The sequence below is a fragment of the Lepisma saccharinum genome, chromosome 2 (genome assembly GCF_977018435.1).
Source record: "Lepisma saccharinum chromosome 2, izLepSacc3.1, whole genome shotgun sequence".
NCBI classification, from domain to species: domain Eukaryota; kingdom Metazoa; phylum Arthropoda; class Insecta; order Zygentoma; family Lepismatidae; genus Lepisma; species Lepisma saccharinum.
In genome coordinates this window covers 2,152,545-2,168,782 of record NC_139230.1, presented here as the reverse complement: position 1 = coordinate 2,168,782, position 16,238 = coordinate 2,152,545, and the positions used below count along the sequence as shown (strand labels likewise).

The window sequence follows — 16,238 nt, the reverse complement described above, 5'->3', positions numbered from 1 at the left end:
TTGCAAGAGACAGTTGGAGGTGCTTGTATTGCCTTTTGTGCGAGATGTTTGGGATTAAATTCAAATGTTCCAACTTTGTTGAGATCACATTTCCATTCTGTGGACAAGTCCTTCAAGGCGAGGAATTTTGCAAACCATTCATTAATATGATTTAAGTTATAAACATTATGTACAGAGTTCATCTAAAAATTTCTGTTTGCCTAACTTGAATTTCCATGAAGTAATACAACAAGAAACATTTTGTCCCCTACGTGGTATTCTCCTCCGTGGACACGGAGGGTAAAATTTCATGTTTTTATCATTTGTTGAATCATAATTAATAACACCATTTGTAATTTTAGCTATCCTTTTGAAGTGATTTTTTGTAGATTCGAATATTTGTTTTTGTTTCCTTATATCTCTTGTTTACCAAATGAATAGAATAACTTATTGATAAATAAACTTGTTTTTGTTATTTTCATTTTTTTTAAAAGTGATATTTGCCATCCTAGTAGGCCCCTAAAGACAACAAAAATACTGCAATTTTATGGATTATGTGTAAACAATTTCTGAAATTCATGTTTGATGTAATTTATTTCTGCTCCTCCTCCTCCACTCCGTGACAAGCCAATTTTACAATTTTTAATTTTCTGATTAACTAGGGTCAAATGATCTTGGCCAAGATTAGTAAGAATAGAATATTTCATTAGTTATACAAATTTTAAACAGCCGGCTCCCGTGGCAGAGTGCTTAGCACATCATGCTACGATGCCAGGGGTCCTGGGTTCGAATCCTGGCCTGGGCATGGATGTTTGTGAGTGTCCATTCATCAATTGCATCACATCATCACTCAACCTCATCTTTGCAAATTAGCTAAAAGTGTCACAAGAAGCGAAGTAAAATAAAGCAATTCAATAAATAAATCAAAATTGTAAACGATTTTAAATTTTTGTGAAATCATCATCTCATTTCTACCCCCTTTTTTTTTAGAATTACCCATACAAGTTACACATGACGTGGAAGTAAAATAACAAATTCCATGGCACAGTAGGCCTTTCAGTTTTACTGTGTTACTTATAAGTTTGTGTTATTTTAATGAAGCATCCAATGTATTGATTTTTATTCAAAGTATGTATCTAACCTGAAAGTCAGGGTTATCTAATCAGTACCAGAAAATAATGGGGTGTTTCTTACACATGCAAAAAACTTAACATGGTGTGCTACAATGAAATTCAAAAAATGGTTCCTGACCTTGATGCATAAGATCTGTGTAAAGAATCCTTACTGCAGAAAAACTTGGAGCAACTTCCAACAGTCTGTGCAACTCTTTCCTCTCTGAACTCACACACAACTTCCTCCTCTCATGGTCATCCTGCCCTGATACCTAAGATAGCGCTGAAAGCTCGAGTTTGAATTTTTGCGTTTTCATGCTCTTTCTGTGTTTCAAGACAAATTTGGCTATCCCAGCACTAGGAATTAGGTTTAAAATAATAATAATAATAATAATAATAGAAAAACATAATCAGAAGAGGACAACTGGGAAGTGGATTCTATCAAAGTGTTAGGATATCGATACAGAATAGGGATATGCCTATGGTGTGCAAATGGAAAGTACATAACGCACACTGTACACTCATATTTGTGGATGGAACAGATGTTTGGACAGAGGAAAGAGAGATTGTAGTAAGATGCAAGCAGTAAAGATGAGATTCTTGAGGAATATAGGAGAGAACATTGGAAGAGAAAGGATAAGGAGATTTGGGATATTGAAGCTGCAGGACGTAATAGATCAGACACACATGAGTAGAATGAAGCCAAAAAGACTGCCAGAGACTAGTAACAGAATAATGATGATGATAATCAAAAGCTGTTTTTATAATTAATGTGCATTACTTCTATGCAGAGACTGCAAAAGTTTAGATGCATTATTTCTATGCAGAGACTGCAAAAGTTTAGACGTTCATAAGTTCTGAAAGAAAATGAACGAAGATGTGAAATTTAACTACAATATATATCATGAGACAATTTTGAATTATAATTTTTGCTCTAGTACTTTGATTCAATATTTTTTTTATTGTATTACTTTGTGTGGAAAGCATGTTTTTTTAATGTATTATATACATTTTAATTAAAAGTCAACATTTTCTTTAACACTTGATTGTATACTCACAGGTGTGGTGGAGCTCGTATATGTTACATATTCCACGAGACATTTGGAAGAACTTTGGATTCCATTCATCCCCTGTCAGGTCTTACAAAAATGGATATTTTGACAGCAATTCGAAATGCAACTGGTCCGAGACCAGCACTTTTTGTTCCTGAAGTAAGTACTGTTGCACAAATATTGCTATTTCCTTTTAGAGAAGAAGTAGTGGTATTTATTGTTGGTTATTGATACAATTTACAGTGACAGTGCTGTGAATTTTCAGCCATGTCATCCTTGATTATCAGGTTCAGATTCAGAAATACTTCTTCGTACATCACTGTAGCATAAGTAATACTATTACACTGCCCAACAAAAAAGTATTTTTTTTTTTTGGTGCCTTGGTTTTTAAGCCTGTTCCTTGGATTTTTGGGGGTGCTGATTCCGAAAATTGCATTGGATAGGCTGCATCAGCTCTAGTTTCTTAGATATAGATATGATATATATACAGGGTGTTTCTAAAGGTCGTTTACAACGCTTGGGAGGTGATTCCTCACACGAAAACAAGCAAAAAGTCTAAGTTCCATTTTTATGACTGAGGCTTCGTTTCCGAGATAGGAGCCTCGCAAAAGGTGACAAAGTGAACGTCACACCTGACTTGGACGAATACTATAACAGATAGAGAGGCGGTTCCAAGGGAATCATAAAGGAATCGTATGTGCTCAGTCCGGAAGTCACTATGAAAAGTTCACTGCACGCATGCGCAATGGAGTCCTCAAAGGAATTGGGGATTTCCAGCAAGAAAAATACATGGAAAGGGTATGTAACGCAGCAAGAAGGACCGTGACAATGAGAAATGCGTTAAAGACAACACATCCCGACGTCAAACACCAAAACATGAGCACCGAACACAAAATCCGAAAAGTTGAGCACGGTTGCATACCCCAGTTACACGCGAGGAATGAACGAATCATGTCATGTGGCATACGAGAGACACATTACTCCACCAGGAGGAGGGAAAGAAAAACACATTATCAGGTGATTGCGACAACGTGTATTTTTACACGCGACAACTACGTAATATCCCCCCCCCCCCCCGACACACACACACAACAAACAACAAATGCTACAATGTCTTATGCACAGACAGTGCGTGTCACTGTACACCAACTGAAGATGTCATTTTCACCACACAAAGGGGGTGGGGAGCAATACCAAAAGTGTTCGCACGCGATCATTGTGACGTAAAAGAGACCAGTTTTGGAAGCGCTGCACAGGCAAGTCTGGCTCTCGTAGTCTACGTTTGACCTTCATGACTGCTGTTCCCGCGAGAGGAGCTCGAAGGGTTGGTTCTCTCCGGCAGTCGTTCCAGTCGTTTGCAGGTGCTGGGATATGATCAGCAGTTCGCTCTAGGTTGTCATACGCATTGAAGAGTACTAGTATGTTGTATTGAAAGAAGTTGACGTGGTGGAGTGGACAAGTCAAGTATCGCAACAATTGGTCTGTGGTGTTTTTATGGTGATACGCCCAATTTGTGCAGTGTGCCAGTGTTAAACAAAAACAATACTTTGCAGTTCCAGCTCCCTATTACACAGATGGCTGCGTATACGACCCAGCAGCTAGCAGACATGCATCTCATGTATGGGGAGGCACGTGGTAATAGCCGCGAGGCAAGGCGTCTTCATGGAGAACGCTTTCCACATAGACCTTTACCGTCTCACACCTTCTTTCAGGTAGTGGACAATCGACTGCGTGAAACAGGGTCAGTGTTACCACCGCGGCAAGAAGTTGGAAGACCCCGAAGTGTACGCACACATCAGTTTGCAGAAGATGTGTTAACAGCGGTCGCAGAACATCCTGGAACTATACTATAGTACGCGCGTGCTCGCTCGGGCACGAAACACGTCTCATGTGAATGTTTGGCGAGTGTTGTCAGAGGAAGGAATGCACCCTTTTCAACTGCAGAAAGTACAAGAACTGTTACCTCGTGACTTTCGCCCTCGTATGGAGTTTTGCCAATGGTTGTTGCATCATCTGGACACAAACCCTCACTTCGGGGCAAACGTATTGTGGACAGATGAAGCCATTTTCACCAGGATTGATGTCTTCAATAGTAGAAACAATCATGTATGGGACTTTGACAACCCACATGCACTTTTTGTGGCCCATCACCAGCACAGGTTTTCAGTGAATGTGTTGTGGGGGATAGTACATGATCATTTAATTGGACCATACATTCTCCCTGTTCGCCTGAATGGTCGCACGTATCATGCATTTCTTAGTGACGTTCTGCCTGAACTGTTGGAGACCGTACCTTTGGCACTGCGGCAAGAAATAGGTACCAACACGATGGTGCACCAGCTCATATCGATTGTAATGTACGACATTTCCTGCATGACGTGTTTCGCAATAGGTTCATTGGTAGTGATGAGCCTGTGCCTTGGCCACCGAGGTCGCCAGACCTCAACCCTCTCGATTTTTTCTTCTGGGGAGAAATGAAAACCCTCGTATACGACACACCTGTCACATCAGCTGAGGACCTCGTTGTCGCATCAACGTCGCCGCCGCGACGGAAGCAGATACATCTGGCTTGTTTGCTCGTACTCGACAATCCTTGAAATGTCGCTGTCATCTCTGCGTAGAAGTGAATGGCAGACATTTTGAAAACCGTCTGTGATTATTGCCCTCGGCAAATCTCAGTGAGAACACTCTTGGTATTGCTCCCCACCCCTTTGTGTGGTGAAAGTGACATCTTCAGTTGGTGTACAGTGACACGGGCTGTCTGTGCGTAAGATATTGTAGCATTTGTTGTTTGTTGTGTGTGTGTGGGGGGGGGGGATATTACGTAGTTGTCGCGTGTAAAAATACACGTTGTCGCAATCACCTGATAATGTGTTTTTCTTTCCCTCCTCCTGGTGGAGTAATGTGTCTCTCGTATGCCACATGACATGATTCGTTCATTCCTCGCGTGTAACTGGGGTATGCAACCGTGCTCAACTTTTCGGATTTTGTGTTCGGTGCTCATGTTTTGATGTTTGACGTCGGGATGTGTTGTCTTTAACGCATTTCTCATTGTCACGGTCCTTCTTGCTGCGTTACATACCCTTTCCATGTATTTTTCTTGCTGGAAATCCCCAATTCCTTTGAGGACTCCATTGCGCATGCGTGCAGTGAACTTTTCATAGTGACTTCCGGACTGAGCACATACGATTCCTTTATGATTCCCTTGGAACCGCCTCTCTATCTGTTATAGTATTCGTCCAAGTCAGGTGTGACGTTCACTTTGTCACCTTTTGCGAGGCTCCTATCTCGGAAACGAAGCCTCAGTCGTAAAAATGGAACTTAGACTTTTTGCTTGTTTTCGTGTGAGGAATCACCTCCCAAGCGTTGTAAACGACCTTTAGAAACACCCTGTATATATGAATGTATACAATTTTAGTCCGCTCTTTAAAAGAGATCTTTTCTGCAGAATCGGGATGTCATAACCAGCTTTCTTATTTGCATGAATCATCCCAACGTATTTTGCTATATTTGTGGCAAAACCTATTTCTGAGTTTGTAAAAAGAGCATATGTATGTTATTTTGTTGTCAGGCTTGGAGATCAGCATCAGCCATGGGCTCCTCATATTGTATGCAAAACTTGTACGGATCATTTGCGCCAGTGGACAAATGGAAAGAGAAGCTGCCTGAAATGGTGTGGAGGAAACAGAAAAAACATTTCGATGGCTGTTAGTTTTGTCTTGTTAATACCACAGGCACCAATCGAAATAATTGTGATAAGTGGTCTTAACCTGATCTGCCTTCAGCCAGGAGACCTGTTCTGCACTGTGATCATGTAGCTATTCCACCTTTCCATGAACTACTACAGCTCTCAGGGGATGAGTTTCACATGTCTGATATAGCACAAGGTGAAGAAAGTGGGGGCAGTGACAGTGATTTCCAAACAATTTCACATAGTAAACATTTTGACCAGAATGAATTGAATAATTGATCATTGACTTAAATCTTTCCAAGGAGTTTCGGAATTGCTTACCTCCAGACTAAAGGAACAGAAAGTACTTCAGCCTGCAATGAAAATTACATTTTATCGAACGAGAAAGAAAAATGATTTGCTGCCATTCTTTACCGAAGACAACTTAGTATTCTGCAATTACATCGGAAGCCTTCTTAGTCTGTAGGCCAGCCAAGAATTCGGTATAATTTGGGGGTACTAATTTTCCTCTATGCCACAGTTATATGAGTGTGTAAAGATACCAAAAATACATGCTTGCCATGAAACTTTAATTAAATAAAATAAAAAAATAATAGAAATGGCAGCCAATCCAAGATGGCGGATGTTGACATTTGAAAAAATGACTATATATCTGAAACCAACAAACTTTTTTTTAAATGAAAGCTTAATATATGTTCTATATTAAATGTTATCTTTAGTTTTTCGATAGGAGTAACCGTTAAGTAGTTAATCATGGATTAGTAAAAAAAATCTTATTTTTTACTATTAATTTTATATTTATAATTAATTTATTAATCTAGGCATCTGAGAAGAAAATGTTCCAAACAAACATTGTAGCATAAATGCTTATCTTTAATTTGACATATTACACTTGTTGGTTTTCACCTTAGAATTCATATAAAACAAATTAATTATTTAGTGTGTGCATCGAATTCTTCTAGCAGCATGTGTCCTTAGTCCTATTTAATTACATATATTATAACTAGTATTGACTATTGCATAGTATATTATTGTTATATACATGCAATAACATTTAATAATAATCATAATAATTGATATTATTATTATTATTAATAATAATAATAATAGTTGTTTTGTTGTAGTATTAACTAGCCATTAATTTGTTTAATTGTTACCAATGTTCATGGAAGAATGTTATTGATTGATTGAAATTAAAATTTTGTATGCGTAAGCACTTAGGCTATATTCACCAGTCATATTAGATGAGGCTAAGCCCCTTACAATGTATAGAAAATTGCCATGCGTGTCTCTAAAAATCTCCTTACCCAGAGTAAAAATCGAGGCGGTACTGGAGCACTTAGCACATATATTCCTATGAACAATACACAGGAGACCATACATACAACCAAATAAAGTTAGCCTCCCCAATGACTTAGTGTAACGTCATTGCCTTGTGATCAAGGGGACCCGGGTTCGATACCCTGTGGAGGCACAAAGTGGTTCGGATCCCACTTTAAACTGTAGGTCCACTCCGGATTTTCCTATCTGTGCATAAAGTGTACTTAAAAATAAAATCTCAAATCGAACAACACTGCAAAGGATTGTGCTGGCCGTAGGTTCAGACGCCAGAGCCTCGTTGGTCTCCAAGACTGCAGTTGCTGAGGTGAAGTACGTGGAAATGAGGTTAACATTTGGGAGTGTTCAGAAGAACATCATAACATACGTTAAAACTCGTTATTAATTATTACAGCCGAAATGTCTGCTTTCAAGAAAGTAAAAATATGTAAAAACAGAAGATGACCAGAGAATTTACCCTATAAGAATTCGATGCACACACTACATAATTAATTGGTTTTATATGAATTCTAAGGTGAAAACCAACAAGTGTAATATGTCAAATTAAAGATAAGCATTTATGCTACAATGTTTGTTTGGAACATTTTCTTCTCAGATGCCTAGATTAATAAATTAATGATAAATATAAAATTAATAGTAAAAAATAAGATTTTTTTACTAATCCATGATTAACTACTTAATGGTTACTCCTATCGAAAAACTAAAGATAACATTAAATATAGAACATATATTAAGCTTTCATTTAAAAAAAGTTCGTTGAAATGGGGCTGTTGGTTTCAGATATATAGTAATTTTTTTCAAATGTCAACATCCGCCATCTTGGATTGGCTGCCATTTCTATTAGCTACCCAATTGAGATGGCAAGGATGGTTTTTTGGTATCCTTACACACCCATATAACTGTGGCATAAAGGAAAATTAGTACCCCCAAATTATACCTAATTCTTGATTTTTGCCACTTGGCCCATAGACTATCTGAAGGAAATTGGTCTTTCGGAATATAACCCAAGTAAATACGGAGAAACTAGTACTCACTTTATCCGTGAAACTGTTTTTTTTTTCTTCTTGTTTTATTAATTTCAGTGGCCACTGCCATCATCCTTGTTGGAACTTGCTGTACTGTTGCTTGGCGTGCGTCTTTTGTTTGTAGTTCTCCGGCTGCCACTAGGTGCGCTGTTGTTAACTGTACGTCTGCATCCGTGTCGTCTGCTATTTCCTGGTGTTAACTGTTGTAGTAGAGGAATCCAAGTGTGGTGTGCCTGTCCGCTATCGATGTTTTGCTTGTGCAGGAAGTGCATTATGGCATGTGTTTCCTTGATTTTGGTGTCTACGAGTGTGTGGGCAGTGTGTTTGACTTGTACCTTTTGAATTTTATGGCTATGGTATTTGATGTGTTTGGCAAGACCAGTAGTGGGTTGGGCTTTTTTTTGCATCCATTAGGTGCTGTTGGATTCTATCATTGACAGATCTGATGGATCTGCCAATGTAATGTGACTTGCACTCACACTGTTTTGTATACACCTGGGTTATCAAGGGGGGGAGGAAGTAACTTTTGTGTTTGTTTAGTTTATCAGCTATTTTGGCATTGGGTTTGTGCACTACTTTGATGCCATATGAGAGAAGGGCTTTATGTGGTTGGATGTGGTGGGATGATAGGTGATGGCAAACCATTTATATTAGTTGTTGGAGGTTGATTGTGGCTGGTTATGGTACCTGACCTTTATTTCTGCTTTACTGTACCAAGTGGAAAGTTGTGCTTCTGTGTAGCCATGTTTCAGGGCTATTTCAGTGATGGTGGCTATCACTTCTCATAGATCCTCTTCTCTGCAACAGTAGGAGAAAGCTCTTCTATTGTGATGTCCAGAAAGTTGATCTTACCATGTTCCTCTTGTTCTATGGTGAAGTTGAGCCTGGGATGTATGCTATTTAGCTTGTTCACTAGAAAGTTGATTTCTTCTGCCTTTTTGTGTATGACTATTGTGTCGTCCGCGTACCTTCCATATCGGATGTATTGCAGTTCTGGAGTATGAAGTATCTCTTTTTCAGCCAGGTGCATGACGATGTTGGCTAAAGGAGCTGATAGCGGATTGCCCATCGTAAGGCCCTCGGACTGTGTCTTTTCATTGACAGTTCAAAACATAGTTTGAAATGTGTTCTTTTAAATAACGGCAACAAACATGGTTCTATTCTAATCGGACACTCCATCAGGATGAAAGAAAAGTACAGGACTATCTCTTTAGTCTTGGGAAAAATAAAGTACCAAGAACATCAATGGGTGATTTGTGCAGACTTGAAGATGGTTAAGAATGACCCACATTTCATATCATCAATGAATGAAATCAAATCATGTGCCTGCTCTCCATTTGTTTTTGTGAAAAACTTTCTTGGCAACAAAAAGGCAATCAAGTGCACAGGCTTGTCTGTAACATGAGTGTTAAACTCCATTATCTGCACAGCCACTTAGATCGCTTTCCAGGGAACCTTGGTGACTTAAGCGAAGAGCAGGGTGAAAGATTTCACCAGGTCATAAAAACAATGGAAGCCAGATACCAAGGAAGATGGGATGCACACATGATGGCAGACTATTGTTGGAATCTTATGCAGGATTGTCCCGGCAGATCCCAATCTCGGAAGTCTTACAAAAGGAGCTTCTTGAGTGTCTAATGACTGGAAAGTTTACGTCATAAATCTGTGCTTTTGGTAGATTTTTAGGTAGTACATTTTTCATTTAATGTTTAATGTTTCTTCATGCTTAAAATATATTAATTTAAAAACACATTAAAATATCCTGATTTTTTATATATTGATTATGGGCGAGCAGAACAAAGAGTGGCATATGACATGCACTGTATCTCAAAAACTAGAGCTGATAAGGTCAAATATAACCAGAATCAGGTCTAACATTTGAGGCACCAAAATGTGTGTTGGCCACTGTTGTAGAAGTGAAAAAGGTCAACTTTATCCTATCAATTATGGATTTTTTTTTACAATATCTGATATTTCCTTTTATTACATGTTTGTTTTTTCTTAAGGCATAACACTGAGACTTACAAGGATAAAAGGCTGAAATATATATTTTTGTATGTGTGTGTGTGGTACTGCATTTTACAGATAGGAAGTAAAAATGTGTTTCATGAGCAATAAATTCAAACTAAGTATTACCAGAGATTGACTTTGAAAGTGCATTAGTAATGGAGTGCTATTCTGTGTTGTAGGTGTCCTTTGAACTTTTGGTGAAGCGACAAATTCGCAGACTAGAAGAACCATCCTTACGTTGTGTAGAATTGGTCCACGAAGAAATGCAGCGCATTATTCAACACTGTGGGACTGAAGTACAGCAAGAGATGTTACGTTTTCCAAAATTGCACGAAAGGATAGTTGATGTGGTGACACACCTTCTTCGCCGACGGTTGCCTACCACAAATGCAATGGTATGCTCTAGTATCTAACTAACTAACTAACTCTCTAGCCTTCTTAAACCTGAAGGTTCATGGCTGCAGCAACACAGGCCTTCCATCTGTCCCTATCTTGAGCAAGATCTATATACTCTTTTCCATCCGTACCGATTTCCTTTAGGTCCATCTCAATGTTGTCCCTCCATCTTCGTCTTGGCCTTCCTACAGGTCTCTTACCATCAGGTTTCCCAACAAGAATCCTGTAAACTCCTCTTTCCTCTCCCATTCGTGCCACATGGCCTGCCCACCTAAATCTTCTTGATTTAATTATTCTAATAATATCTGGACATGAATACAAATTATGTAGTTCTAAATTATGTAACCTTCTCCACTCACCTGTCTCCTCATCCCTTTTAGGTCTAAATATTTTCCTAAGGATCTTATTTTCAAATACTCTCAATTTATGTTCCTCTTTCAATGTAAGGGACCAAGTTTCACACCCATATAATACTACAGGCAAAATTACTGTTTTGTATATTTTAACTTTTAGTTTCTTAGATATTAAACGAGAAGACAAAAGTTTATGAAGAGAGAAGTAACACGCATTTCCTGAATTAAGCCTACTTTTTATTTCCTCTTTAATATCATTTTCATTTGTTAATATTACTCCTAAGTATTTGAATTTGGAAACTGGATCAAACGAGTTGTTATCAATAATTAGATTTTGATTATTACCTAACACTTGGTTTCGGCCTGTAAGCATATATTTAGTTTTCTCTTTGTTAACTTCCAAACCTATCTCTTTAGCAGTTTTGAAAAATATTTTAGCATTATTCTTAATTGTATTCACATCATCCCCCAGTAAGTCTACATCATCTGCATATGCTAACAACTGAGTCACACCATTTAATTTTATTTCCTTCTTTAGTTTCTTTTACCTTCCTAACAGCATATTCTAAGGAAAAATTAAAGAGCAATGGAGATAATGCATCTCCTTGTTTTAAACCATCATGAATTGTAAATTTGTCAGACATATTAATACCTACACGAATTTTACTTTCTGTTTCACTGGTGCATACTTTTATCATACTAACAAGCTTCTTAGGTATTCCAAACTCGACTAATATATTATATAATTTATCTCTTTTGACCGAATCATATGCTTTTTTGAAATCAATGAATAGCTGATGGACATTTTGATTATATTCCCACTTTTTTTCAAGTGTCTGTCTGATGTGAAAAATTTGATCTATAGTTGATCTGTTATGTTTAAATCCACATTGATAATCACCTATAATTTCATTAGCATATGGGGTTAGTCTTGTTAAAATAATGTTAGATAATATTTTATATGTTGTTGAGAGTAGAAATTCCACGGTAATTATTGCAGTTCATTTTATCACCTTTTTTAAACACAGGAACAATTATGGATTCTTTCCACTGTTGAGGGATTTCTTCTTTATTCCATATTAAACAAATTAATTTATGAATTTCCACCATATTTAATTAACTCAGCTGGTATTAAATCAATGCCAGGTGCTTTGTTATTCTTTAGCCTTTTAATAGCATCTTTAACTTCAGTCAAGTTAGGTTCTGGAACTAAAGGTTCAAGCCTGTGGAAGAAGGAAAGGAACAGAAAAGTGATCCAAATACGAGAAATGAGCCTCAGAGCTAACTTCAGGGCTCAATAACTTTGGAACTATTGATCACAGCCTAGTGATATTTACACACCAAACAATCCTCTCACCAAGTAACACATGTATTGCATCAAAATACCCTCAGCTTGTTTACGTTAGCAAATAAAATACCCTAAAATATGCCTTAAAAAGCCTTACGTGGCAAAAAACGCATATTTTGTGTGCCTGCTGTTACAACTGTAATCCAACCAGGAGGGTGGCATTACTTTTTCTAGTAACCCTGGTGTGAACTCAGTATGCACACGTTATGTCTTCTCCATATATATCACCCAATCCATATTATATGTGGTTGAATATGCAAGAAATTGAAAAATCACCAGAAAATCGTGGATTTTTGAAATGGTGTAGCACAAAAGGGACAAGAGATATCCAAACCAAGTTGCATACACTACGTAATTAAACCTTCCTCTAATGTATGTTAAAATTTCAACTTGTTATTGCAAGGCCCTAGTGCACAGTAAAGGTAGACCCTTAAATGCTCAGCACGTTTTCAGTGAGAAGTTTAAAATTGTGCAAGGTTTTAAATGAAGCTTTATATCTCTGTAACTACGAATGCCATAGTTACAAATTATAGCTTGTTTCTTTCAGTACAGTCTCGGCTACATGCCTATTGTTGAAAAGATCCAATTTGCACTAACCAAATAGAAGAAGAAGAAGACCAAAGTTAATAATCTTATTTTTTCTTTACAAAATTTCAATTTCGTCGGGCCCCCACGTAGGCATCGCCAGGGACGTGAGGGTTCAAAACAGTTCCTTCATATTGCCTAATATGTATTTCATTCTCGTAGCAAGACTTGTGCACTTACTGATGACACTTTCGTAGAAAAATATTTTCTAATATATATGCCGTGTTTTTTAACGGGAAATTCAAAATACCAAAAATTGTTATCTCAAAAACTATGAATCCTAGAGTTAAAACTCGTTATCTCGTTTTCTTTCGTATAACGAAAGTATTTAGTAAAGTTCAATTTGATTCTGAATATATTTGGGGGGGGGGGGGGGAGTGGGTGCCCCGAAAAAAAAATTACTGGTTATACATTAAAAATTATATTTTTTTCTCCGAAAGTATCAGAAGCAAGTCCGCAGTTCTTACCACGAGAATGACACATATATCCGGCAATATGCAGGTTCCATTTTAAACCATAAAGTTCCGGTGTTGCCTACGTGGGGGCCTGATGAAATTTAAATTTCATAAAAAATATAGTTTTATTTAACTTTCATCTTCTTCTACTTGATAAATGAAAATTAAGTTTATTCGACCATAGGTGCCTACGTGGGGGCCCGACGAAATTGAAATTTTGTAAAGAAAAATAAGATTATTAACTTTGGTCTTCTTCTTCTTCTATTTGGTTAGTGCAAATTGGATCTTTTCAACAATAGGCATGTAGCCGAGACTGTACTGAAAGAAACAAGCTATAATTTGTAACTATGGCATTCGTAGTTACAGAGATATAAAGCTTCATTTAAAACCTTGCACAATTTTAAACTTCTCACTGAAAACGTGCTGAGCATTTAAGGGTCTACCTTTACTGTGCACTAGGGCCTTGCAATAACAAGTTGAAATTTTAACATACATTAGAGGAAGGTTTAATTACGTAGTGTATGCAACTTGCTTTGGATATCTCTTGTCCCTTTTGTGCTACACCATTTCAAAAATCCACGATTTTCTGGTGATTTTTCAATTTCTTGCATATTCAACCACATATAATATGGATTGGGTGATATATATGGAGAAGACATAACGTGTGCATACTGAGTTCACACCAGGGTTACTAGAAAAAGTAATGCCACCCTCCTGGTTGGATTACAGTTTGTAACAGCAGGCACACAAAATATGCGTTTTTTGCCACGTAAGGCTTTTTAAGGCATATTTTAGGGTATTTTATTTGCTAACGTAAACAAGCTGAGGGTATTTTGATGCAATACACGTGTTACTTGGTGAGAGGATTGTTTGGTGTGTAAATATCACTAGGCTGTGATCAATAGTTCCAAAGTTATTGAGCCCTGAAGTTAGCTCTGAGGCTCATTTCTGGCATTTGGATCACATTTTCTGTTGCGCACTACCTTCTTCCACAGGCTATAACTCTAGAACTGTATTTTGGGAAACCTAATATTTGGAATACTAGCCTTCCAGACATGATTGAACCTTCGTGCAAATTTCATCGAAATCAAATAACCATGACCTGGAGGTCCTGATCGATCTGACGTAGTGACCCATTACATTACAACTGGTGAAAAATGAGGAAATGCAAGATGAAATTAAAATCCAGTCATGCTGATATCACACCAATATAGTTTAATATAAGTAAGGAGAAATAAATATTTTATATTTAGTTCTCTTGGAAAATATTTTTTTTCACAAACAGAGCAATTGACCTAAGTAATTTGACTTGATTGAGGATTCAAAACTTTCACATGGAAATCAATTTGATATAAAGGAGTGATAGAATTTTTCTCTCACACTATTTATTATTTCCTGACTTATAATATTGAACATAATGTTGAGAAAGTATCCATGAAAATCATTAAATTTTGTGTTTCAGTGAAAGTAAACTTACACTGGATTTATTTTCAGGTTGAAAATATAGTAGCCATTGAATTGGCATATATAAATACAAAGCATCCAGATTTCCATAAGGATGCAGCTCTAGTCTCTTCCCTGTTGAAGTCTGTTGAAGATGAAATGGAGAAACAAGGAAAAGGGCCCCACAAGAGGGGGAATTGGTGTTCCAGCAACCACCCCTGCAACATCGAATACTTTAGAGGGAGACAGAGAAGTCTCAAGACAACACCGGTATGTAGAGGGCTGAAACTGTTATTTCCTTGTAAGTTTTGCCTTTGGGGTTCAATTTTAACATGTGATCATGTGCTTCAATTTCTAAATTATTGTAGGGCTCGAAAAACTCTTAAAAATTTATAAAATAGAAAATGGGTAACTCAAGAGTAGAATTCCTGAAACACATCAAGAACCAATATGCCATTTCAGATAAAAATTAATATAAAATGTAAATCACCAAAGCATTAAGGTGCAAGTACATATGTAAGTGTAGACTATTTATTTATACATGGAAAACTCAATATGATGAAGAAGGCAGAAATTCATTTTATTTTAAAACATAAACTAAAATAATTTTGTACTTGGTACAGAGAGTCTGAAGAAGACCTTGCTAGAAGGTTGAAATGTTACGTTAAATGAAATAAAATTTCTGCCTTGGTCAGCATATTACTGGCCATGGTAGCTCAGTCGGTAATGCGTCTGACTACCATACTAAAGGTCCCGGGTTCGATCCCCGGCCGGTTCAAATCCGGGAACTTTTCTAACGTTGGAGTTGGAAGCGGCCCCGGCGCCCACCCAGCGTCGAATGACATGGGTACCTGGGGGAAACCCTGGGGGGTAAAGGCGGTCAGGGGCATGATGCTGATCACATCACTTGTGACCGGATCAACGTTACCCCCACGACCCCTTAGCGCCTTCATGGTGTGATGCTAAGCACAGGGGAGCACTTTACCTTTTTTTTTTTTACCTTGGTGAGCATATTGAGTTTTTCATTTCATGGAAACAAGAGTAATGGTGTTATATTATCTTTCGTGAAAAATCATGTTAAAACACCGGCATAGAGACAATAAATTAATCTTGATCTACATTTTGACAATTACTTTTATAAGGATTAATAATGTTATTTTTGGATATATAGTGAAACTCCGATTTTACATTCCCGCATTATACGTTTTCCCACTTAATATGTTCATCCAGTCAGGCCCCGGCAACAGGCCATGAGAAATAATAGGACATTCACCTCGATTTTATGTTTGCTGTAGCTCCCGTTTCTCACTTTGTGTTTTCCGAGCCATAACGATGTCTTAAAATTTGGCAGAAACCTGTTCTGTTGACTACGCGACGTCTTCTTGCTTTGGCAGCTGTTTCATTCACCATGCGACCTTGAACTTCCAGATGTTAGGATTTCGTGCGAGAGG

At 37.6% G+C, this 16,238-nt stretch overlaps 1 protein-coding gene across 1 annotated transcript in view; it reads left to right on the top strand.

Annotated features, from left to right (window-relative positions):
* The window catches only part of LOC145983858 (dynamin-1-like protein), a 78,539-nt gene that overhangs the window by 51,737 nt on the left and 10,564 nt on the right, over nucleotides 1-16,238 (top strand). The window contains 3 exon segments of the mRNA XM_083116916.1: nucleotides 2,152-2,302; nucleotides 10,387-10,602; nucleotides 14,839-14,983. Coding sequence (XP_082973042.1) covers nucleotides 2,152-2,302; nucleotides 10,387-10,602; nucleotides 14,839-14,983 — 512 coding nt within the window.